The 27,011-nt window shown below is 40.2% G+C and overlaps 2 protein-coding genes across 2 annotated transcripts in view; both read right to left on the reverse strand.

Annotated features, from left to right (window-relative positions):
- Nucleotides 1–210: 210 nt before the first annotated feature.
- BPIFC (BPI fold containing family C) lies at nt 211–14,341 on the reverse strand. Its single transcript, XM_005421909.1, has 15 exons — nt 14,236–14,341; nt 13,745–13,856; nt 13,493–13,621; nt 12,556–12,711; nt 11,747–11,810; nt 10,833–10,893; nt 9,799–9,890; nt 7,733–7,906; nt 7,009–7,062; nt 5,544–5,714; nt 4,950–5,017; nt 3,620–3,662; nt 2,741–2,804; nt 1,890–1,966; nt 211–276 (listed from the first exon to the last, which is right to left on the reverse strand). The coding sequence occupies exons 1-15, from the start codon at nt 14,339–14,341 to the stop codon at nt 211–213; spliced, it is 1,437 nt and encodes a 478-aa protein (XP_005421966.1).
- Nucleotides 14,342–16,956: 2,615 nt separating this feature from the next.
- The window catches only part of LOC106631834 (BPI fold-containing family C protein-like), an 18,274-nt gene continuing 8,219 nt past the window's right edge, over nt 16,957–27,011 (reverse strand). The window contains 8 exon segments of the mRNA XM_031057745.1: nt 16,957–17,006; nt 19,792–19,855; nt 20,746–20,788; nt 22,202–22,269; nt 22,909–23,088; nt 24,027–24,080; nt 25,066–25,232; nt 26,752–26,850. Coding sequence (XP_030913605.1) covers nt 16,993–17,006; nt 19,792–19,855; nt 20,746–20,788; nt 22,202–22,269; nt 22,909–23,088; nt 24,027–24,080; nt 25,066–25,232; nt 26,752–26,850 — 689 coding nt within the window. The 3' untranslated portion in view covers nt 16,957–16,992.

Raw genomic sequence — 27,011 nt, forward strand, 5'->3', positions numbered from 1 at the left:
CGTCAAGCATGCGTTACATGTTTTCCCTTGGGTCTGCTTGTTACCACCCTTACACCAGCTAACCATTCCATCAGCTTTTTTTGATTCCCAGCAACCCCTCTTGCCCCCAGCCAGGATGGGGGTTGTCAGAGCTCAAATTAAACATTTCAGCAGAACTGGACAGTGTTTAGTCTTCAAAGTCACATTATTGACTTAATTTGAAGTTCATGCTTAACACGTGGTCTCTCTTCTCCTGTAGTGTTTGTAGTGGATATCAGTCGAAATCAACACATATCCCTGCAGGGAGAACAGTCATGGACATACTATGAATTAAAATGAACATGTTATTTTGGGGTTTCTTAATTTCAAATTGATCCTGGTGTTTAAGGTCCAAAAATCTACTGAGAAGAGCTGAGCCTTTGAAGTAACAAGTTTTATTCAACTCTGTCCTTTGAACTTTGCAAAAGGACTCCATCTTTCCTGGGTGCTATCCCTTTGCACCATGTTAGTGACAGAAGGGAATCTAAAGCTCATACAGCCTACTCAGGAAGGTTCATCTGAGCCTTGATGCAATTAGGCAAGCATCACAAGGGATTACCTAATTTGTGCCACTTAAGAATTAGCCATTTAATCTAAACTTGTCCTTAAAGCTTCCTCCACTGTCAGCACATACAGAGCAATGAGCCTGCAGAGAGCTCATTGCAGTCACAGAATCACAGAATGGGTGGGGCTGGAAATGACCTTAAAGACCATCCAGTTCCAACCCCTCTGCCATGGGCAGGGACACCTTTCACTAGATCAGGTAGCTCAAAGCACCATCCAGCCTGTCTAGGAAAAGTAAGAATTGTTTTTCTTCCTATTGACCATAGCCATCAGACTGGGACTGGAAGTGGAAACTCTAGAACTAGAGCTTAAACTCTAGCCTTTAATTGGGAATCTCATTCACTTTGGTAGGGCATAGCAATTCTGTGTTGTCTCTCATTCCTTGTTACTAATGAGGAGACTGGTTAAAGAACGTGAGGGGGGATTGGGCACCACAGAATCACTAAAATCCTTAATTCACAATTACTCTATAAGACTAATGGCAGTGAGTGTCACTGAAAGCAGTGTCTGAGCAATTATATTTTGTAGGGAACCAGGTATGTGGGAGGCAAAGAACAATTAAAAATAACCTTTGCATTTCCTTTCCTGAGCTGTGTTTTGTGCTTAACCGCTTACAAAGATTTAGAAGTCTCTGCAAAGAAAAACTAAGAAAAAAACTGAAAATAACTTTGAGAAGTTGTTAAGCAAGTGGAGAAATGTAGAAATGCTTACTCATTTTCTGGGCATTAATTTTTCATCAGTGCCTTTGTACTGACTGGTTACCTAGCAACATTCTGTATGCTCAAACTAAGGGCTAGTTTTGGAGGAGGATAACCAGAAGGCAAAAAATATTTTCTGAGAGCTCACTAGCTATTTTGGCTACTAGCCTCAGTCATTATCACCAATTATTAACAAAATCCGGGCATCCTAGATGCACAAAATTGAATTCTCCTCCCTCTCATATTCCAAGTATTCAACAAGACTGTGAGATAGCAATAACTCTGATGTGATTGGCCAAAATTGAACAATATGTCAAGCCCATTTTTACACTGAATTCCAACTTGCAAGGCTGAAAAAGTTGTACATTTGATCACTTCATAGTTATGTAATCAGTTCTAACTTTTCCTCTCAAAGAAAGATACATTTATTTCTAATGGAATTTTACCATTATTAGGAACCTCATTTTAAACCCATTTTTATTAGTTAAGTAGCTCAAACACAGCAAATTTCTGGCACTGTAGAAAGTGAATAAATGCCTAGGGGAAAAAAAGTAAAAAGAGAGATAATCTTTTATAAAGGAAAATCTTTCACAAGTATCAAAATCTCACCTGTACAATTGTAATGTGAGGTCTTGTCAAGGTAACATTGGCCAGATTGGGAAGAGGGAATCCTTTTGACAATTTAGCTTAAAAAAAGAGACAAATGATGATTTAGGTATGCATTAGAAAGATAATAAACACCTGCCCTTCAACAACACTGTTTATCCAGAGACTTGTATGTCATTTATAACGATTAGCCTCTTAGTCTTCACAAGCAAGCCTGGGAGGTTGCTAAGATGCTCATTTAGCAATGGGAAAAAAAGAATTACAAGTGCTTCTCTCTTGGCAGAGTGTTGCAGCAAAACCAAGGATTTCATGTTCAACACATTACATACTGAGTGCTTTGTCCCTAATGATCCCTGAGGGATTATTAATACATCTCTACCATCATTAGGACCTGTTCCCATTTGCATCCATTAGCTAAAGAAGGTGATGTTCATCCCAGTATAGAGGGCTGACACAAAGCTGTATCTCCCTCCAGGGCCTTAAATAAGATTTATGAGAGGCAAAAGCTCTGTTCTGGTCTAACAACAAAGGAATACATTTCACATATAGTGGCCTCAGGCAGGTGTGCAGATGAGAGAGATTTTGCTTTTCTCCCTGATGCATCAGGACCACCTAGACTGAGATGAAGGCAGATGAATTTTTGCTTTCCTAGTAATTTTTGCCCCTTTTGCAGAACACTGAGAGGGAGTATTTACACCCCTACAATCTTTGCCTTCCACTGCTTACTGGCTGATGGTCATTTTCTACTCCAAGTTAATGGGAGCTGACAACTTAATCAGAAAGTCAGTAGAAGTTCCTAGAATAACCCGTTCTGATGGAAGCTTTTTAGCTGATGCTTTGAAATACAGCCTTACCATTAGCTGATGGAATTACTTCAGTCTGTAAAATGTAAGATAGGATGTTCTCCAGAAGTAAGACCTGCCACAGACAAGAAAACTGAGTTAGCCATCATTTCCTGATAGTGGTAGAGCTGTCGTGCCCTAATCCTGGGTAGAGTTAATAGGCTCTTAGTGAACTTCCAGTTCTCTTTTGGCCTCAAAGAGTCATAAGCTCAAGTGAAATTCAGATCTTAAGGTTTTGGAATGATGCAAAGGAAGTGAGATGCAAAATGCAAATGTATTTCATTATGCTTGGCCAACATTTTAATTTAAAACAGTCTGTTTGCTTTATTTGTGAGATAATTTATCACCAATAGCAAAGCAGGACCAGAACAGTTTTAATCCTTTCTCCTCAGCTACTCGGAACTGGTTGATTATACTGAGAATGAAATGACTCTGTGGGGGCAGGGTTTTCCCCTACAAGGCTACAACTGCACTCTTTCAGGCATCTGAGGGAAATATCTTGACTCCCCCTCCTTGCCAGAATTCTGAGCACCTTGATGAGCACCCACGGAGTGCCTGTGCCTCAGCCACCCCTGTGACCATTGGATGGCGCTCTGCTCTGCTGCTACAGCTCAGCTCTGCTCTATTTCACCCTGATGATTCGAGAGATCTCTTCCTACTGCGGCCGGGGCAACTACAGAATGTCTCATTTGCACAGCACTAGTTTGCCCCAAAGATTTTACTTTTAAGTCCAGAACAGAGAGGTGGTTGCCAGAAGACAGGAAGAGAGCCACTTGGGAATGCAGCCATAGGATTTAGAAATACTGATAAAATTTAGCTGCTTACCCTTTAGCCTTGATATCACTGATATTTTTAGTCTGCATTTCCTATATGCTTCAACTACCCACTTACCTCAAAAGAGCCAATATTGGAGTGGGCTAGGGAGAACTGGATCCTGAAGGAAAGAAGTGAAATAAGATGAGTCACTAAGAAAGGATAAACACAGTTATTCTAATCATGTGCAGTCATGCTGTAGAGCTCCAGGCCTTAAGAAGCATCTGTACAGAGATTTTTTTTAAGCACTTTCACACACTGCATACTGCTACATAGAAGAAGATGTGGTTTCCTTGGGCACTGCTGAGCATCCATGCAAGAGTGTGCTAGAAGGGCTGCAGCCAGCAATTTGAGTGTGCTTTTCCCTCTGTACTGTTCTGGAAATCCTACTGACAATTGATTTTACCAAGGACTTGTAGGGTGCCAGGTATTTTCCAAAGATTTTGGTACATCTGCATAATGCTTTCATGTGAGTCCTACCAGGAAGGAAGGATCTGTTCATTGTGTGGTGCTGCTGCTACTGATGGTTTTGTTGCTACTGCCTCTGTTTCCAAATTGAAATACTTATTCCCTAAGTTACTCTTGTATCCAGCAAAAGATTTCTGAGTTTCCTCAGCCCCAGTACCTGAGTCCTCAAGGCCAGCTTCCAGCACACTCTAGATTATCCTCTTAAAAAATTACCACAGAAAATGCTGACAGCACTATCTTCCTTAAATTCCTAACATCCCTCTGCCCTGATGAACTCTGCATGTTCTTAACCCCATGTCGTTCTTAGGGACTTTTATGAAATTGGAGTCCCAATTCCCAGTTGTGAGGTCCTGATATACAGAGCTTCTTCTCCATGAAATGTGACATGTTAGATGTGTAAATGGCCTAGCCTCTGGTTTCCAGCTTTCTGAACATTCCAAGTTGCAGGACTTCAGTTGGTGAATGTCTGCAGTAAGAATATCTGCATAGGGGACCTGCAGTGGCCCAGGTTCTTTACTGTGCCCTGGACTGCTCTGACATTCTTTAGTGGCGTAGGTTGTCTAGAAAGCCATGACATCTTGCCAGCCGGAAAGTGACGAGGAAAACTCTCAGATGATTTATGGTCATCAAAACTGCCCTGCATGCTTAGTTTATCTAGCTCAGAGGGGAGAGTAAATGTAAAAAGAAGGGAAGTCTAGTGAGACCACTTCCCTGCAGCAGTCCACTGGTGGGAAGCCCCTTGGGGCCATTGCACTTGTCAGAGAGAAGCTTCCTGCCTCCTCTAAACTGTACAAGTGCTGCCAGATTAAGAGACTCTAATGCAGGTGAATTTACCAGCAAAACATACTTACAGTTATCTGATCATATGTCTAAACCACTAATGTTGGGATTACTAACATTGTTTTCCAAAGGAAGTCTTTTTCATCCCAGATTGGATTACCTGTTCAAACATAGCGAGCCCATCAATTTCTGATCAAATATATTCAGGGAAATGCTGGTGTTGGCTGCCTGCAGAATAAAGAAACCATGGATTACCAGACATAAAAACCCCAGGACCCTTTCTGTGAATTAGTCACAAACACATAAATACCATCTTTTCAGTTATGCGTGGAAGCTGTTTTAGGTAAATGCACCTTTCTCATTGCAAGGCTGCACACAGTAAATGTCTGTTTATTTGAATGGCACTGACAAGAGCTGAAATGGAGGTAATGAGATGTCATTAATCAAAGCCATGAACAAGATGCCAAGAGGCATGACTCACACTTGCAGAACTGTCATTGCAGGGAACAAAACCTTGCTTAATCAGAGCCACTACATGTTGGGATTTTTCTCCATCTGTAGGAAAATGTTCTTTGCCACAGAAATGCCCTATAGGTTAGTTGAGGTCATGTCTATACCTGTGACTAAGGGGAATGTGCATGTTTAAGTACTAGAAATTTGGCATTTTCTTTGTTTCTTGTATAGAGTTTTAAAAGAAGGAAGGAACAAACATATTTAACCCTGAGTTAAATGTCACCTTGTTTGTTGTACTTACTATGTTCAGTGTGAACAGAGACTGGGTGGTTGAGTCTGGCAGAATGGCCAACACCTCCACAGAGCCCTGAATCTCCACTGTGAAGGAATCCTGCTGTAAGTTGATGGTAGGGATTTCAGTAGACATTAGCTTCAACATCACTGGGTAGGGTGTAACTGAATATTTAGCTACCTGTAAGATTCAAAGACAAAAAAAAGAAAAAACATTTTTCTCATCAAATGGATCAGAATACTGCATTTTCTCCCTTTTGAAGCAATAATTTTTAAGTATTTCCTTATGATGAGGTTAAGGACAGCTGTTAACATAAGATTCTTTCAGGTAAACAGGAAATAAAGGTTTTCTGTGGTGCTCAATTAACAGTATTGGCCACTCAGGAATGCAGTGAAAAGTTCCTTCCACTTGAGGAATACAAATTTTTCCATATTATTTCAAGAGAAATTGAATACTAGCTTGTGAACAGAGGAGATAAATGGACCCTGAATGTGGTATTTAGTCACACAATAAAAGAGCTCAGGAATTATTCACTTTGAAATTCACTCATCTCAGGAGATTGGTTCCTCCTCAGGACTGTCCTCAGAGAAGCCTCACTCTGTTCATTGCCTAAAGAGTGAATAGGCTCACAAAGTTCAATATTCGAAACAGAGGTGGTGGAATATTTGCATCAATGTTCATGGCATTTTATGGAGAACATCATACATGCCTACCCTTGGAGAATTCTTATATTTCTGAGGAAGGAACTTAACATCTGGGAAGCAAACAAGAATGTGAAGTACTTCGAACTATTAGTTTGATTTCACCCATCCTCTGCATTTATAGCCTAGGGGTTCCTCTGCTCATTTTTGGTTTCTCATCCTGTCTCAGAAGGCTGGTGGAAACCATGCATGCTCATATTCTCTGTCCTGTTATATTCATCCCCTTCACCTAAAATAAATGGAAATCCTGTGCATCTGCCTTGTCTGTTCCATAGGATGTAATGTTTCCTGTCCATCTGTTAGCTCATTTTCCTGCACATGGTCCCTTCCCAGGTCTTCTGCTCATCAGTCACAGGTCAGCAGCAAAGTAAAGAGAATTAAGCAGGTTTGGGGAGGAGAAAGGCAGTTTTTCTGAGCTGAGACCGCTCTTGGATGTCTCTCAAAGCGGGACTCATGACTGGAAGCTTTTTCCTGCATGGAGCTGGTTTTAGATAGGAACAGCTGTGGCTTGGGCATGGTGCCCAGAGAAAAGATTGATGTGCAAGGTTATGAGCCAAGATTTTGTTTGGTAACAGTGCAAGTCATTCAACTCATCATGGGGTGGGAAATGACAAGGCCCATCTGCTCTGCTGTTACAAGGCGCACGTGTGCTTGCTTCTCCAGTGCAGGAGGCCTGCTGGCCCTAGAAGCCTTTGGGATACACCAGTACTAAGGTGTCTTGACACCCACACTGGGTGGTTTCCCTGAGACTTTGTGAAAGTAATGATACTTACCTCAGGGATGATACTGCTAAATATCTCTGTGTTTATATTAAAATAGCTGCAAGTCTGAAGGAAAAAATAAAAGAGAGAAAACAAATGAGTTACCAGATTTGACCTTCATGGTCAGCTTTTCTCTAAATGCATTATTACAGTCACTTCAATTAATCTTTGATTTTGTTCCTCTCAGAAATATACTTAAAGCAGCTTCCCAATAATACATGCCAAAATAATCCCTCAGAAAGCAAATTCTTAACATCATTTTAGTTTGGGCTGCAGTCTATAGGTTTTGGGATTTACTGAACCTCTTGCAGTTGGGTTAGCCAAGTCAGGCAGCCTTCAAGCCACAGATGCTGTGCTTTGCTTACAAGGCCTCTGTAGTATTTTCATTCTAAGAAGATCCCTTAGAAAGCAGCCAATGAGGCTGCAAAATTCTCCCAAGCTGATCCCTTGTCCCTGTTAGAGAAGTCTGTGTCTCAGGTCTACAAACCCCTTATTTTTTGTAACAACATTGGCAATATTTAGTTCTTGGCTCAGTGGAACTTGGCATGCCTGGCTGTGGCCTGAGGCATCTATATAGAACGTAAGTAAAAGAGAAAAACAATAATCTAGTATTTATAATCTTCTGTCTCAGGACTCTACAGACCAAGTGAGAGCTTTATACGGCCACATACTGACATCTGGCAGGTCAAAAACCGAACTGAACCACTCCGACCCCATTCCTCTGTGTCCTGCTCACCTCCTCTGCAATGGTCATGTTGAAAGCCCCTGTGGTGTAGTAAGCAAATGAGGAGGTCTGAAAGAAATACTCAGAGAAGGCAAGGTACAGCATGGAGTCACTTTGGTCTGGGATTGTGAAGGAAGCTGCCACGTAGGGAGAATCAGTGTGGTTTCCAGCTGGGAAGACTATGCCCTGAAAGTTATTGTCAGAGATAAAAACAGAGTCAAAATATAACTTTACTATGACTGCAGACAATGAATGCTACTTTCCTTGACTATTCCCTGGCTATTCATTTGGTATATAAATGAGTATACAGGCTTTGTAGTACACCCTGAAGGCTTGGTGCTTTCAAGCAGGTGGTGAAGGCAAGTTCCAGCATTTGGACATCTTCACAGATGAGGCCTAAGATCTGTCTTTTGCGATACTGGTCACCAAGGACATCTCAGATCACCCTCTAAATTAAGGGTCTAAATATTGCATGAAGAACATGACTAGTGGTCCTCCTTTTTGAAAACCCTTATTTTCTCCTTTATTCATCTCCAGGAATTTAAATCTGAGAACTGCTGCTTAAGAGCTATCCAATAGTCTCAATTACAAAATTGATGTGTAAAGCCAGAGGTCTTTCTTGGGCAAAATGAGCACTGTATTGTGCCCAGAATCAAGTTGATAACTTGTGCAGACAAAAGGCTTATGAGAGAGGAAAGTTGTGTCAGACAAACCTAAAATGCCTATGTTGTCTTCTGCATTAGCCATCATATTGGCCAAGCCTTGCAGATCTAATACTTCCAAATGCATACAGATGAAACAAAAAAGTAAATCAGTATACTGATTGGAAGTGATGAAGACACTTAAAGTTTAAAGTTTTTTATGTCCATTTTATTAGTTCTGTTTCTGTTTAATCTCAAATGTATTTTGTCTGTCTTTATTTTCTCATCTAGCTCTAAAGTTCTTATTGTCTTTTAAGGACTATTGAAATGCTTACAAGGTGCTGAATCACAGTAGGTGACCTCTCCATTCAATCCTCACTTGCTGGAATTACCAGTCTTTGTATATTCCCCACTTATGTGGGGGAATATACAAAGACTGGTAATTCCAGCAGTGGATTTGGCAGTTCCAAATCTTGGAACAGCCATGATTTTACATCTTTAGTCTGACTCAAGTCCCTAGTTAAAATCCAGCTGCTGCAATACTCAGAAGAGCCTGACAGCAGCTGCAGACCTGGTATGCTGAGACTAGTGTCTACCGCACAAGTAGATACTAACTTTTAGTTCCTTTTTGTTTCCACCTCTCTTATTTCCCTGTTGTCCTTTTTTTAATACTTAATTTGTAGGATCTTTGTGACAAGACTGTCTTTTAATTCGGCCTTTGTAGAGAACCAAGCACAAGGCAGCTTAAACTTAATTATCGCAGATACTATAATAATGACAACTACCCTCAGTCAAATCACCTTATACAGAATGACAATGAAGTCATTTTAGAATCAGGAACTAGTCAGATTTTAGTTTCAGTACATAAGGAGACTTTTTCCTTAATTTGAAATAAACTTTCAAGTCTAGAGACTCAGCAGCATTCCTTGGGCTCCCATGCTTTTGAAAGGGTCTTCTGCCTTCCCATTCAAGAAGCTAGGGGCTTAATTCTTGCTCTGATAGTCTTGCTCTTTCTTCTCTCTCATCTGACAGCAGACACACCTAGTTAGTCCCATGTATAGAAATATTACCCTGACTGACTGAACAATGAAGTCCCAGCTATTAATCAACAATGAGAGAAAGATGAGGTTTAATAACTTTTTTTCTTTCTTTTCCCTTTCTCTTTTCTTCTATCTTGCTTAGTCTTTAACTTCACTCTATTTTTTACAACCAGCTCAACATCAGTTTAAAGAAAAGGATGTGGCTTTTAAATAATTCATTGCACAACAGGATTGTTACAAATTATTACTGTGACAAATTCAATAACGCCTTGAAATGCCTGTCTTCTCAGATGGTGAGCCTTTATGTTCAGAACAACAACGATGATCATCTTAGAAAGTGTCTCATAGAGTAATGGAACCCACAGCAATATAGCCAAACAGCACTTCAGGCAACTACCTTTAAGTCCAGGTCAATGAATCGTTGGAATACTGCTGGTAAGCCACTTAAGGAGTAGTCTACTTCAGCCAAATCATCAATCTGCATTACAGCTGTAAGAGTAGTAGATAAGACACAGAATATTACCAAAAACATAGAATAATTTTATGTATGCATAATTACAATTATGTAATTTTAGTGTACTTAAAACTAAGTCTTTTCTGAAAGAGAATGACACAAATTGTTCCAGAGAGTAGGGAAAAACAACCAGGGACCTCCTAATATGCACTCTGACCTAAGATTTGATGTTTCTACTGAGACTTTATGTAAAGTGCCTTCTCTAGTTTGTCTATTGTTTTCTCATTGTGGAAAGTAAGTTTGGTCTAACCCAAAAAAGGAGATGGCCATATCAGTGCCTCAGGGCATAAGGAGGTATTGGGATTTCTTATCAAGCAGTTTTAAGAGCATCCCAAGTAGATGTAACTTGCAAGTACTTTCCCAGAAGGAGGGTGCCTGATCTGCTTAGATACCTGTGTTTTGCACATGGTATCTGACCAACACTTTGGGTGTCTTAAATGCCTGCAAATCTAACCCAAAGTGGTTCAAGTGAGAAGGTTTTTGCAAAGGAGCTTTTTCATTTTGTCTCTGGCAAGTCTGATAAATAGGCAAATAAAATTTAATTTCCAGTCAGGCTAGAAGAACAGACTTCAGCTTGTAAAGTGCTTTGTGTGCAGGAGGACTTGGAGTGTGGTAAAGGAAAACTGCCTCAGCAGTACTGTGTGGCCTCAAAGTGGCATTTCTCACAACAGAAGTGCACACTGCCACACTTGAAAGTTGAGAATTGCTACCAAGTCCTTGGCTCTTAGAAACACGTATTTCTTGCTCAAGTAGCCCAGCCTTTAGTTAACTGTGGTTCTGTATGCAAGGGAGCAGATGAAGCAGAGGGACTGATACCACTCCTGGAGGCACTGCTAAGCAGCTGCTGTTGAGGAAAGGGCAGAATTGCACTGATCAGAAGAGAGAAAACAGAAGGAAAGGTATCATTGATGACTCACCATTCGGTGATCGGAGGTCTCCATCTATCAACTGGATCCCAGCTCTGATATTGGGACATGACTACAATAAAAGCACACTCAAGTTATGGCCTGATTAGCATGGATGTATAAGCACCTCTTACATGTGTGCTAGCAGATCTTTCTGCTGCATGACACACATTGCAGCATTTGTTTATCAAAACACCTAATCTGGCTTCTCTTTACCTAACTGGATCCCCAAGGTTTCTGCTTGGTGCAATGCAAGTGTGTTGTATGTCAGAGCTACAAAAAAGAGGGATGTTTCCAGAGCAGCCTGGTGGGGGTGACAAAACCACAGCCTTAAACAGTGCAAGGACAGATCTCTTACTGGCGTCACAGGAGAGATCTCAGAATTGTGGAATCATTTAGGTTGGAAAAGACCCTTAAGATCAGCGAGTCCAACTGTAAATCCCTGGACAGAATGACAGCCATCTCAAGCTCTATTTACTCTCAGTGGCCCTGGGCAGGCTGTCACCAGAGCTACTCACCCCTTTGCTACAATGAAGTTGAAATGTCATACTATCAGTTGATATACTATAATTTCTCTATGCATTGCCCAGGATATGTTTTGTCTGCCAAGCATAAAAATAACCCCAGCCCCAGGATGCCTGTAGGTACACAGGCAGGGACTTATTCTGCATTGGAATGGAAAAATAACAATGTTTTCCATCCCTATTGCTACTGTGGTTGAACATAGCTGTGTCAGTATCTTGGCTATGAACCTGTCACTTTATCTGGAATCCTTTCTGGCTGGCAAAATGATGACTGTGCTGATCAGACCAGAATAGGACTATTACAGGATTATTTTTCTAATTCTTCCTTTGCCAAGTTCACAGCACTGACTTGTGAATGCTATCTTCCTTACACCCCTCCCCTACATAATGTGAAAGGCTTACATTAGTGACCAAGGTCCTGTGAATGGGTTTCTTCAGATACTTGATAAAGAAGTTATGCAGGAAGCTAGAGGGAAGGAAGAAGGCAATTAATGGGTCAAGTACTATGGTCACTAAGAGGAAATCAGGTATCTCTGCAGAACATGAATTTAATGGCCTCTTAGTGTGACATTCTAGCACACATGGGAGCTTTTTGAAGTGTAAAAACTGTCAGAGAGCTGCCATTTGAAAGATGATAATTTCAGCACTATGCATCTCAGCCTGGGTTAATTAATATTTATAAAAAATGGATTTCTTCAGAAGACCACCATCTTATATGTACAAACTACTCTCTGCACTAGGAACTTCCAAAACAAGTAAAAATAAACAAACAAAAAACAACCCCTCAAACAGGTGACAAGAGTGGTATTCAGACAGTGAGAGAAATATAAGATACTGTTTCATGGGCCTGTATCCAGAGGCTTAATAGACAGTCTGGTTCTGTTCCATTTTGATAGCACTGTGAGTAGGAGGAGTGAAGCATAGTACAACCTCATAACTTCTACCTAGAGTTGAAGATTAGAGCAGAAGTTTGAAAGTGCTGAAGAAGCACAAAGGATTGTTTGATTCTGTCTTTATCTTCTACTGAGTGTAAATACAAGGACAAATATCAATGTTGGCCATTTTAATGCTGTATTGGGGCCCCAGTTCTTACCTGTGGTGCCTTATGATGCCTAAAAGCAATTCTGTGTGCCATAATTTGTAAAGTTGTCTCTGTGCCATTCACTGACAGTTATTTTGTGAGAATGTTTATACAGATCTCTTCCACTTACCCAGTTTTCCCATTCAGCTTGATATCTACATCACCAGGAGTTGTCCGGCAGCTGGTGAGGGCTATTGACGTAAGGCCTGAATTATCCAGGGGTGTTGAAAAGATTGCAGTAACAAACACTTTTGAAATGTGCACTGTGCCTCTTCCACTGTCTTTGCTGCATCAAGTGAAAAGAAATAAAAACTGAAAAAAATCCATCTCTTCACTATGGAATTGCCTGGTGATGTGGACCCATGGCTGGTCCTGGTCACTGTCACTGCTTTGCCTGCCTGTGTCAAGTGCTTGCCAGTGAGGGCATTGTGACTCCTGCTGTGTCACCCCCCTCAGCTCCCAGGTCCCTTCCCCCTGCATGCAGCCCTGCTGACCCTGGCAGAAGTGCAGATCAGAGACTCCTGTAATTCAGTCAGTTTAGCAATACAGGTAATGTGAGGAAGAGGCATTTCTTTCCTCTGAAACAGCCTGGGACTAGGAAGGTGTGGAGATTGCTCTAAGGATATTGCCATTTGTGCATCCATTTTCCACCAGCTTTTGAACTGTATCTCTTGGTGGCATAACAGAGGGTTTCTAATAGTGTGACTGCACTATGAGGGTTTATTATACTGGACTATGATCCACCACACTACAGTTTTTCTAAATGTGTCATTAGCTGGCAGGCTGGACAATGACAGCATTCAGCTAGAGCAGCAGTCCTGTGGTATTTGCAGCAGTGCTTTTCAGCCATGGGCTCTTTATCAGTGCTGATGTCTGAGGGTGCGGGAGCTGTCCCCCACCAGCAGACCTGTCAGAAGCACCAGTCTGTGCTCCTGGTGATAAAGATATCTGCTGCCAGCTGATAAAGAGCACCTTTACAATGAAGGGGTCACATGAATAAACTAAAATTTGCATTTTTATATTATCCATCAAGAAAAGTACCCCAGAACATGCAAAGCGGTACATACAACATCCAGGTCCTTATGTTCCAGTTCATATCAATGGTTAGAGAAGCATTTCCAATCACCAGTTTTATCCCAGACCCTGGTAGGAGGGAGATGGAGGCACTGGGTAATTCAACAGCAGTAACATGTATCCTAGAGCATGAGAGAGAAAAGGGAGAGAAAAAAATTAAAAAATGCATTTAATAAGTCAAAATGAACACAAAACAAGATTCAAATTTCAGTCAAACACAATTTGCCTCCAGAGAGAATACTTACCTTGAGATGTTGTATTCGACATTACCAAGCCCAAATTTCTCATGGCCAGTCAAATCAGGGAAATGCTCCTTCTCCATATTCTGCTTCAGGATTTCCAGCCCAACCTCCTTGGCTACAGGAAAACAATGATCAGTTCAGTTGCCTTTGACAGTGCCTGGGAGTTCAGAGTTACGTGTTTCTGGCTTAGGAAATGTGATGGACACAGAATCAGCAAGAAGGTGGTATCTCACTTGAGACATGGCAGTGCTATTTCAGGTCTCTCTCCTAGTGATGGCAAGAGCTGAACTAACTGGTTCAATATCAGAGGTCAGATGAACGTTGATATGATGTACAATGCTGTCAAGCAGCTTACTGACTTTGCTCTATTGTGCTCTTAAACTTCCCTTCATAGCCTGCCACAGGGTCATTTACTCCCACCGCCCTCTTTCCTTTGTCACATGAGTATTGAAGGCAATGCTACTAGCAGCTCTTGATGACAGCATCACACATACCATACTCCAGCCCCTTCTGGGTGATCCTCACTTTGACTCCAGGATTGGCACTCAATTGCCCACTGAGCAGACTTAAGAGCAGGAGAGAACAGCAAATCTTCAGCATCTTCCTCATTTTTACAGGACCTGTTAATAAATATTTATAATAATAGCAGAAATTCATGCTGTGTCACTTGGTGGTCGCACTCCCTTCCCCCCTACCCTGGACACCAGCTTTTCCTCCAGAATGAAGAAAGTGGAAAGCCCAGCAACCCTGGCAGAGAAGACCCACTCTCGACAGACTTACAAAAAGTGAGCTATGTGGGGTAGAGGAGAAAAGTCAGCCTATTTACTGCCATAGAGACTGGGGAAAGAGCTTGGGATACATCCATCTGGACAAACATTGAACTTTCAGGCTGTAATTTGGTGGCTCTACAGGATTCACCACAGGGCTGGTGAATGAGAGAAGCCAATGCCCATCCCAGGGGTTTCTGTGACAAGATTTAAACCAAGATAGAGCTATCTGTATAAATCACAGACTGCATGTACTGTGAAATTCAGAAGGTGTTGCTTTCAGCAAGGTTTCCCAGAGAGAGTGAGAGAAGCCACCCTGATAGAGAATTTTTAAACAAAACTGGACAAAATCAGAGAATGTTTTTTTGTTTGTTTGTTTGTTTTTTTCCCCCAGAGCTGGGAACAGCCTCCTATGGAGTTATTTGTCATCTGCGACTGACCTGGCAAACAGGTCACGTTATTATGGTTTTCCTAATTTCCAGCTACTGCACTGGATTATAAACAGCTGAAAGTAGAGGAGAGTGTCTTTTCTAACTTTTACAGATAAATTTTTTTTTTAGTTACCATAGGGCTATGGAAGAGCTGGAATTAAACCATCTATAAGGAGACAATTGCCTCTTCCCTAATATCTGAAAAATTGTTTTGAAATTGCTGCATCTTTCAGTAGCTGCTTCATTACCAGAGGTAACAATATACCTCAAGCCACTAGAATATTTTCAGTCATGATCACAATATAAACAATCTCCAAAATTATGAGAGAATATTGACTTAATTTTTTAACAGTTTCAAACAATCCTGCAGAACACCTTTGCCTTTCAGTATAACTAGCATTTTCTTCTTAAATTTTAACTGACAGATATTGAGAGATGAAAGAAACACACTTCATATGTAGAACAAAAACAAAAGGCTGGAAGGATACGTGTTTTTGGCATATGCATAGTTCTCAAACTTTAAAATCTCAAAATTTAACCAGATTTGGCTACACCAATCACTTCCCAACAAAGCCACTCCTTGACAAAGAGTAATCACCATGTATTTGTTTCCATACCTCTCCTCTGAAGGCTGAAGACAAGACCTTTGCTGTAGCAGACCACAGGGCTGAGGATGTTGCAGGGAAAACCTTCTGCAGCCATGAGCCCATCATTTAAAGGAAAGAGCTGTGGGCTTGAAAAGAGCCAATTGCTATCACCTTCAGCGGTAACACCTAGGGAGTGGCCTCTGATAACCACATCCCAAGCTATTTTGGACCTTCCGGGTAAAATCTATTAAATTTCATTTAGGGATAAGCAGAGGACAATGTAAACTGTTGGCTGGGGGTGCTCAGGTGCCAGAATGCAGAGACTGGGGTGGCATGCTGCCTCTGTGGCAGATGGTTTCAGCACTGGTTTTTCAGATGAGGAGGAAATTCCCCAGTAGGAATTCCAGTATTTCCACAGGACAGATATTCATAGCCATGCTTGTACTGTAAAAGAGGTAAATTAATGTGCCATTGGTGTGAAAAACAGATGGAAAACAAGTCCCATCTGTCTGAAATTGCTCAGGATACAGGAAACCATAAACAATATAGTATTTATATTATAACACATACATATATATAAATGCACACCGACACTACAGTGTATGTATCTGGTACAAATATATGGTATCAAGTCCTTGCAGTCAATATTTTCCATTTCTTCTGTTTTCTTATCCAGTTAACCAGTACTTCAGCTAACCAGTACTACTTGGCTTGTCAAGGAGGTGATTTAATCAATTAGCTTACAAGTACCAAGCAAATGCCCCCAGGCATGGGGCACTTTGCTGGACAGTCTGAGTCACTTCATTGTGCAATCCATGAATAGAAAAGGTAGAGACACTTGTCAGTCAGTCAACAAATGCTCATACTTCACACAGATTTAACATCCACTGCAGGGAGTCACCTGCGTAATAATTTCATTATTCGTATCTCTGGCAACTGATGATGAATGTAACTCACACCCTCAGTTACATAAACCTCTAAAAATTTTCTCATATCAGTGAGGGACACCAATCTAATTGAAAATCTCCATTTCTTTGGAGTTCTTCTTCCATTCTTTTTCTAGTCACGCTTCATCTACCAAAGAACACAAAGAATTGGAAGTCCTGCTATGACTTACTGCTATTTGGTTTCAGAATGCCTTTTTTTAGTATTCAATCAGACAGCTGGATAAATAAACTGATTCAGCTCAAACTGCACAAGCCACGTTTCTATCCTGAACTGAACTTTCTGTAGTGTGACTTTTGTAGAGTACTTTTGCTTTCCAAATGCTTTTAATGTCTCCCAGTTTAATGTCTCTGTTGACACTGATAAAAGAAAAAATACAGCTTCCATTTTACAAATATTAGAGGTATGGAATTATTTGAAGGTTGATACCCTCGAAGAGCTGCAGCTACTCACAATCAAAGAACAACTTCTGTAAGATACAGAGGCCAAGGACAGCCTTGGCTGCACGGAGCATGAGACTGTCAGGTTTCAGATCCTGGGAGAAGCAACAAGACAAAGAACAGAATTACAACCACAGACTTCAGATGAGACCTGCTTGGCAGGATCTGTGGGAAGTTGCCCTGGAGAGCAGAGGCCCAGAAGAGCTGGCTAATCTTCAAGGACAGCTGCCTCAGAGCATAAGAACTGCTATTAGAATGTTCAGACAGTTCAGCAACTGTGGCAGAAAGCCAACATGGAGAACATGGAGCTCCTGAGTGAACTTAAACACAAAAAGGAAGCATGCAGAAGATGGAAACTGAGACCAGCTACTTGGAAAGAACACAAACATTTTGTTTGCACACATAGGAATGAAATCAGGAAACCCATAGTTCAGTTGGAGCTGAAGGACAACAGGAATTCTGTAAGAACATTGCAGCAGAAGATGAATGTGGGCTTATTGCTCAGTAGGATGGGAGACTAGTGACAAAAGACATAGAAACGGCCACTTTTACTAGCAAGGCTTGTCCTCTGGCCTGCACCAGCAGGTGTGGCCAAGGGGGCTGGAGAACATCAACTACAAGGAGAGTCTGAGAGATTAGCTTGTTCATCCCAGAGAAGAGAGGGCTTGAAAGGCCATTTTGTTGCATGCGAATTTTGCGAAGAGACTACAGAGAAAATGGAGCCAGATTCTTCTGGGAAGTGTGTAGCGAAAGTACAAAAGGCCACAGAACATACTGGAACACGGGAAATACTGATTAGATACTACGAAAAAAATTTACTCTAAAGGTAGTTAAATAATGAAACAGATTGTTCTGAGAGATTATAAAATCTTCATCCTTGCAGGGGTTCAAGACTTGACTGGACACCATGCTCAATAACCTCAGCTAATTAGTCCTGTTTTGAGCCACTGTCTGAACTAGATGATAGTCTATAATTACATGGCAATTCACTGAGATTCGTAGATCTGTTCCCACTCTCAGTGTCCAGTTACAAAGGGACAAATTGTGAAATTCTTACAAAGGATAAGGTCTCTCTCCATACACAAAGTTTTACCGACACTAATGGAGATAAATTGAATTATGCAAGAACCAGCTTTTAATATTGAGAAAATGTATTGTCTACAACTCTAGTGAAAAGAACCAATCACTTATTCTCATCAGGCTGCAGCAAGTTTTCCAAAGCATCAATAATAATTAGCTACACTCACTGTACTTAAAAACAACAGATTTGCTTTGTGAAAAGTGCTTAAGAAGTTTTTAGTAAAACATTAAAAATAGTGATGAAAAGCCATGCTTCTAATGTTATAGCATCTACTTCCTATAAGACAACAGAAGGAAGACTACATTTTTCTCTTATTGTTCTTTAAAGTAAAGGACATCAGCAGTGGCTGTGAAGGTCCTCCTCACCTTCTAGTTGATAGCGAACATCAGTGCAAATAACCTTTAATTAGATTACTCTAATTAAAGAAAAAACATATAAAATGTGTTTTACCCACCCTAAATTCAGGTGGGTATATTCAGGTACAGTACTCTGGGACTTGTTCCCATGGTAAGACCTTTAGCAGGGCAGGAGGCAAGAGTGGCTTTGTGCCTCCTGAACTTTAGTTAACTTTAGGGTAGGAATGGGCTCTGATGTAGGTTAATACAACTCTCCAAAAGATCTGCCCACCACTGGAAAATGCACCCATTCACAGGCCTGAAACAGCAGCAATATTCTATATGAGGAAATTTGGATTCTCACCTGATTAATTTTTATTACAGATCCAGTAAGGCTAGTGTGGGTGAAATTAAGAAGAGGAAATCCTTTCCCTAGTTTATCTTCAAAAGGGACAAATATAAATACATTTGACAGTAATAATAAAATGCACTTCAGAAGCATCTTTCTCAAGGAACTCAATTTGTTTGCAATTTCCCTTTAATTAGCTGTCATGTCTCTCAAAGGAGCTATTATTCATATGTACAAAAAAGGCAAAAAACCATGCAAAAAAGTTGCATATAAACCTCTTTTCAATCTCTCAGCTGTCTGACACTGGGATCTGCCCGCCTTTGTTCCTCATCTGGTATCTCCCCCTCAAAATCTGGTTCTGCTGTTTTCCATTCTGACTTATTGTCCATCTTTATTTTCTTCTCTACTTGATCCTCTCAGCCTGTGGGTTCCTCTTATTCTCATCTATTCCTATTTTCCTGAATCAAGCCCCAGCTTTTTTCTTATTTGTTTCTCTAAACATCTTACTTTTGATTCCCACCCTTTCATTCTCTTTCTTTTCTTCTCATTGATAGCTCATCTTTTTCCTCAGTAGTCTTCTCACCTCTGTTCACTTCAGAGGCACCTTCTGTACCCTCCCACCTGCTTCTCTCTGCCATCACCCCCTTGTTCCTTGTCCCTTATTCCCTGTATCCCACAGAGTTGATTTTCTACTGTGTCCTGCCTGTGGCAGCAGGAGAAGCACAAAGGCAGAGGGAGGTGATAGAGATGTTCCCCTGAAGCCCAAAGATGCAAGTGTGCTCTGCACTTCCTCAGTTTGGGCCATTCTCTGGTCATGGCTTGACTCCGTCAGGACAAGACTCAAGCCAGTCTCAGCTCTGCTGCCACACTGTATTCAGTGAAAATGGAACCCTAGCCCCGTGTTTGAAAGGGAGCAAACACTTACTCTGTGCCAGCCCCTGATCCATATGGCTGAATGACCAGGATCGAAGTCCAGCACAAAGTAAACCTGTCCAGCTGTCGCCAAATGGAAAGAAAACCTCCCATAACAGAGTCTTTAAAGCTGGGCACTCCCTTTTATGGTTTCAGTCTTGCTTTCCAGCCAGCTATGCTTAGGAACTGGCTACAGTCCTTACCTTTGATTGCTGGAATCACTATTCTTTGTAAAGCATAAGACAGAAAATTCTCCACCAGTGACTTCTGCTGTGACGGAAAAAGCACATTTGCTGATTAGTGCCTGATGTCTATGAGATTGTAGCTTGATGAGGAAAATGGAGGGCTAGGACCAAAGTGACAAGCAAAACGATCAGAGCAGAGCTTGACAGAGAAAATGTCAGGCAAAAAAATATTTATTTTGGTTTAAGTTGCAGCTGAACAATGCAAAATATACATGGCAAAGAGGTGTCCATGTTTCTTGCAATGAATTAAATTGAAGGATTTTTTTCTTTATGTTAAGTACCTGCGATGAATCTTAACTTTAGGAATGAAATATGCTAAACCTCATTTCAGCTGGCAGGACTCAGTTCTCAGAAGTGAACTGCTCTCTGGATGGAAGAACCGTCCTGTGCTTATGCTCTGTCTTAATGCCACTGTGATTAGAGTCTTTCTACCTTTACTTAAAGATGTGGGTTGGACTGAGTTGCTGTAGAGTCTCACTGAGAATTTCCAAGTCTACAGTGAGTGATCAAAATAGTGGCATTGTGGTTTTTTTATTCCCCTTTTAAACTCCTGTTTTTGTTGTATTTGGTTGAAGTGATTTAAGATCATTCCTGAAATGGAATTTAAGCCTGATTTTGTATTCACTCCAACTACTACACCTACTCCATCCAGCTGTGAATTCTGTCTGAAGCTAGGCAGACTATATAACATTTTGAGCCTCTGATGAGGAAAAAACCCCAACACTCTCAGAGATATCTCCTCTTCCTGAAAAGAAAAAGAAAAGCAGAGAATATAGGGTTTCAAAACACAAAGAGCGGCAGCAGATGATATCCCAAGACAGACCAACAATTGTTCACAATAGGTTCAGAAGAATTTCTTTTGTCTCTGAAGGGCTCAGCTACCTTTCCTAGGCACTCAAACTATAAACTTACGTCAGGGAAACCAAGACTGGAGTGCTGAAGGGAAAACTGGAACCTGAAGTAAGAAAAAGTAAAAGAAGAGGATTCACTAGAGGCACAAGTTATGCACACTGCTTGAAGATTCATTTGTGGAAATTCATACTTATTTCACGCTGATCCACACATTTAACTTTGACAAAGGCTCTTCAATTCCCAACAACTTTTAACTAAAACTGGCACAACTAAAAATGAGTTCTAGAATCATCAGGCTCTTTCTGATACTAATCTCCTCCTATGGTCATGTGTAGTCCAGTGCTGTGACCACAAGACTTGGGAAATCAAATTTTTCTGGAATAGTAATTTCCTGGAATGGCTGAACTATACCTTTGTCAAATATTCATTATGATTTGAATAAACTCATACCCATTTCTAACTATTATGATTTGCTAACTTTTCCCACTGGTGCCTGAAATGAATCCTTGGTTCACTGTACACATATTCCTGGGGAAAAACAAAGTTTTGAAGAACAGAAGAACACATTTTTGTGTCAAAAGCTCTAAGTGAGCAGCACCATTACTTCTTAAACTTATACTGACAGGCTCTGATCATTCTAAGTCCTCTTTTCCTGTTAAAAGGTCCAGTGACTAAAACTAAGAAAAGACTGCTCACATTTTTCTTTAATGAAATTATAATAAATTAAAAATTGTTATAAGTTCTGGAATTCTAACTCACCTTGATGTATAGAGCTAACATGAAGAAACACTGATGTGGGCTACTTTTCTGAAAGTCTTTGCTTCTACCCATCATGTGCATTTATGGAGAAAGGGGCTGTAAACCCAGCCCTAGTTGAAGTGTGGATAAAATGTGTTGTAAGACAGCTGAGAACAAGCACAGCTGCAGGTAACCACAAAACCAGCAAGACCTAAGTGAAATCTAAAATGCTCTGAGCTTTGATTCAAACTACAGACACCTTTCTAGTCTCATTTGTTTGATGACTTGCTGCTGCAGTGTGTGCTATGTAGTCTCACTTTTCCCTGCCCCTCTCGTGAAGGCATATGGAGAACTATAGGGACAGTGGTCCAGTGCAGAGTTTGCACTCCAGCACTTCTGTTTATGATGCTCAGACTTTGCAGCAACATTCAGAAGGTTTTGAGTAAACTACTGAACTTGATTCTCCAAAACCAACATAGACTGAAACAGATGCCTTCAAGATAACCAATAAATTGAACATTGTCATTTGGAAAGATATTTAAGCTACAGAAAGGGGGAACATTATGGGGCACAAGAGACATGGTTGTTCCACAATATTATTATATTTCATGTCCAAATTTAGACTAACCAGTTGAAAGTACCTTGGAGCTCCTATGAGAAAGAAGGTAACTAATATTCTTTTTCTCATGGTGAAACAAGCATTGTCAGCCTGACACAAGTTCTATTGTATCCTAATGTAGGGATAATATATGCTTCTTTCTGAATTTTTCTTGGTTACCTCTTCAGAAGTAATGAGATAATCAACTTCTGTTTGCTTATAGTCAAATTGGCTCTGGTACTGGCTGTCTGCAGGGAAAAAAACAAAGCAGTCTTCTGTGACTGTACACACAGATAGATACTGTCTTAGATACAGGCACAAATGCAGTTGCTTTTGTGATTGGAAACACGTTGTCTAAACTTTTTGTTTAGATATGTGGTCAATATATATAGATTGTGAAATCTTTTGTGAATTTGCTGTTTTCTGCCAGCAAGTGGGATTGAGTGAACAGAGTGATAACACTGCCCTGATTGCCTCTTTATCATAAGGATCATTTAAGTCCTCGCATGGCTGACATAACTGGTTCACTTGCAATCTAATGAAAAGACGTCTGGGGACACCCTGAACTATTTCATGACACAGAGGTTGGGAACACTGGGGATCAGACAGTAACATTTTTATATGTTACAATTTATTATTGAATAGTTACTCAACCTCCCACATGGAGAAAAGGGCTCTCTGCACCTGCCTGTTAAATTTATTAAATTTTACAATGCGTGGTGTGTGTTTTCTTCCTGTGAAATGCAACACAACAGTGTGCACATTTGTGGCAGAGCATTATATGCTATTTTATGCTAATCTCTAAGATTTTCAAAGGACCAGGAAGGTTAGTGTGTGATTTGTTCAGCCCCAGCACTGAACGTTATCTTCTAGCTCCTTTTACTTACTAGATTCCCTGCAAAGCTGTACTGGGTGGTTGAATTTGGCAGAACAGAAAACACTTCGACACAGCCAGTGATCTGTAGGACACATCTGCCTGCGTTTAAACTGACTGCAGGAGGTGATTGAACCTGCTCAGATTGCTTGGAGTTACACGGCAGCGGGCCCAGTGCTGCTGAGGCTGGTGGCTACAAGAGGAAGAAACTGTTGAGGCCAGAGTTAAGCTTTTCTCAAGCTACAGTTCCTATACCTGCATCATAATCAGGTGCTATTCACCAATTCTCTTGTAATTAATCAGTATTAAAAAAGCTTCATTTTCATTACACCAACTGAAGTGACAAAATTAGCATTTCATATACTCTGAGTCTCAGAGATGATAAAGCAAATGATGAAGTTTTAAACTCACTGATACTGAATGTATATAGAGAAACAATTTAGAGGCTATTCCTGAAAAACATATTTTAAGAGAAAGAGATTAGTATGCTAAATAAGTGAAGGAAATGAGTTATTCCAGTTAAAAAAAAATTAATCACCTTAACAATATAAAGAAATTGGAAAAGTTGACAGCCTTTCAAAACAGCCAAGCTTTTGAAAAGCTTGGGAAACTCCTAGAGAACGAAGCTTCCGTTTGCCATGCAGATTCTGAATTTCATAATCTTATAGCAAATATTGCCATATTTTAAAGCATTTCATAGTATCTTAATTTCTTGCATCACATTTAGAGATTCATGACTATTATTTCCCATTGTATATAACCTCCAGGAGTCAGAAATCAGGAATCTTTGCAAAGAGAAGTCAGGCTAACAATAGCAGAGATACCATTACTTTGGAGAGGAATGAAAGGAGAGTGACCTGACAGATGGCTACCACTTATTCTTTTTAACTGTTTCAAAGACTGAGAGAAAATCTACCCCTCAGAGGAGTAGAGAATGACTAAAGTGTAGTATGATATAGTTAGGAAGAGTTATCATGGGGTAGACATGTAAGTTTGAATTTTGCACTAAAAATAGACCAGTTTTCTTGTCTCCTCCCAGCTTTTGCAAATGAGCTAGCACACAGATAATATCCATAGAAAACATTAGAAACTGCTTTTTCTTAAAAGATCTGTACAAATAAAAGTACTCACCTCAGAAATAAAACGTCTGAGTAGGGAAGTGCTTAGACTAAAAGTGCTATTAAGCTCTAAACAAAATAAATTAGATAATTTATATTTAATATAAATTTAATATCATTTAATATCAGCTTGAAAATTAGGTTTTCCTTGGGGAAAAAAAAAACCCAACACATCCTGCTTATTTTAGTTTTAGATAATCCATGTTTTGATTTAGTATTTTCTTGCCCCAGAATGATTTCTAAGGAACCCACAGTGCTCTTTGGGACAGAAGAGAGAGATTTCTCATGGACTTGATTCAGGAGCATATATCAGTAAACAAGCATTATTCTTTGAAAGAACAGACATGACTTCTGCCTCTAAGACTTTCTCAGATGAAATACACTGAGTATGTCAGAGGCAAGGACTCAAAAATCTCATTTGCCTTTTTGCTGCTTACCACTGTGATGATGTTTACTAGTACCATTTGTGTCACCAGTTTTCATGAAGACCCTCTTAGCATTGGTACAGTTAGCAAAACTTATTGGAAATTCTGACTACAAATGCCATTGTGGAAACTGGCATTTCTGAGAGGTCCTGTATGTTCTTCAACCACAGAGGGAAGTTTTGTTTGCTTGTACCTGCTGCTTGCTTCTTTCTGCTGCTCTCTTAAGTCTGAGGATTTATTCTAGTTTCTCAATATAACCAATACATTTATCATGGGCCACTGTGCAGCAGACTGGGGCTTCAGTACACTTCTTGTCTTGCCCTTTTCTATGTGGAATCCATGCTGAGAAAAGCTTTTTTAGATTCCTTTTGCCACTCCTGGCACACCAACTTTGTGATGCTCATTCTGTCATTCTTTGCCTAGAGCTGCCAAGAAGTTCAGTCTGAAGTCTGAGAGGGACTTTGACTACTTTGAATTATGACAAACTGAATGTCATGAATCTCTCTTACAAGTGTTATAAGTAGGACCCAAATCTATGTGAAATGGGAGACATAAGGTGTTAGTCTTCTTTGCTGACTATCCATCTTGCTAATATTTGTAATTCTATTACAAGCAAATCATACTCACCTCTTTGGAGATAGTGATGTTAAAGGACCCTGCTCTGTAGTGAGCCAGTGAAGCAGACATAAGAAAATAATTAGAGACTCTCAGATATATCATGGAATCACCCTGGTTTGGGAGAGCAAATGGAGCTGGCACAAAGGGAGGGTCTGTGTGATTTCCTACTGGATAGACTATGCCTTGCAAAAAGTCATTATCAAATATTTCTAGTTGAAACATTTTAGTATGTTAGAATGCATTAGCAGCGGTTGAACAGAAAGATTTTTTCCTAGTCTGAAGAAAAGCTTGACATTAAGGAAACCTTGAACTAAGCAAATAAGTTTGTGTTATGCCCTAAAAATCAGCAAATTATGGCTCTTAAAAGAAAAAAACAGTAATCAAAGAAAATCTGGGTGCCATGCTTTCAAAGTTTTAATTTGAGCATTCAAGTGAGTATTCTGAACAGCAGCTACAAGACACACACAAAAAATAATTCTCTACACCACAGTTTTCTTTCTCTTGTAACGAAGACACCTTTTAAAATTTAATGCTGAGAGTGGCATTTCAGGAAAATCTTCAGGCACTCCTGAAAAGCATTGGAAGTTGCTTAGGACAGGGACACAAAAGAACCTTTTATATCAGCTAACACTTAGTCCTGGCCCAGCTGCCAATCCTCCCAGACCTATTTTGGGTGCTGCACAGGTAGGGGACCTTGGTTCAGGTATGCTAAGAAAATAAATATTAAAATGTGAGAGGGTATGAGGCCACGAAATTAAAGAGTAATACAGACAGTAGATAGTGTAGTTACTGACACTGTGAATGTTAGTAGCTGGAAGATTCAATAGGAAAAACACTGGCATGGAAAGGTATAAAACCCTAAGAAAAAAAGCTGGAAGTTGGAAGAAGACAATTTATAACCATCAAGAACCAGCCTGTTCCAATAAGCACTGAATAACTTCCTTGACTGACTTAGAAAAGTCATCCTGTGTCCCACTGTGATGCCCATATATGAAAGCTTAGCCTATGAACTCAATATAGTGACAGTAGCTGATAAGCAATTGCTTAGTTCTTTAAAGCTGCGTATATCCTGCTTGCAAAGTTTTTTGTGCGTGGTAAGAGTTGCTTGAACAAAATCAGCTCTGGCACATTTTTCTTAACTGAAGTCTGTTCTGAGAGCCATGGGGATGCTCTGAATTACAAGGACTGTTAAAACTGCTGGAAAAACTGGGTGTTGCTGAGATAACTCCTGCAACAAAGGTGGAAAGTAGATAAGAACTGTTATGTGCTGCTCAATGACTGTCTGAGAGGAGCCTTCTTTCTGGGTGTGACCTGTATTTATACAAGAAGCTGAATCATCTCAAAACAAACAGCTTTGGACTGCAATCACTTTGGGAACCATCACAGATTATGTATCACTGCTAACAGGTGAAGACCAAGCAGGAGTACAAGAGCTGTGTATCTAAAGAACACTTTTAAGCTGTTTGTGAGGCACCCCTGAAGGGCTTCAACTCTGAAATAATTTAATTATAAATAATAGCTTTGGTTAATTAACAAATGCTGGTTTCCAAAATAACTCTTGACCAAAATTCCCAAAATGTCTTATTGCTTTTCTAAGTAAATATTGGAGAGGCTGAGTAAGACTGTAGTGAAAGAAATTTAATCAACTCAAAAGATAATCAGAAAAGTCTTAGAAAGCACACTGATATTAAAGACAAATAACCTTCAAATACAAGTTAATGTGTGATTTGGAGACTGCTGGAGAACTAACCAGAGAACAGTCTACTTGTGCAAAGGTGTCAATCTGGCTTAAAACTAGAAGAATAATAGACAAAATCAAAACAGATGCTAATTAAAAACCACATTACAAACAGTTATTACTTAGTTAAAGCAAAGGCATTTTAGCAGTGATGAATCTGAAGAATAATGCTGGGAGATGGAAGAAGAAAAACATGGAAATTATTATAAGGGAAAGA

This window comes from Geospiza fortis, unplaced genomic scaffold (genome assembly GCF_000277835.1).
Source record: "Geospiza fortis unplaced genomic scaffold, GeoFor_1.0 scaffold173, whole genome shotgun sequence".
In the NCBI taxonomy this organism is placed as follows: domain Eukaryota; kingdom Metazoa; phylum Chordata; class Aves; order Passeriformes; family Thraupidae; genus Geospiza; species Geospiza fortis.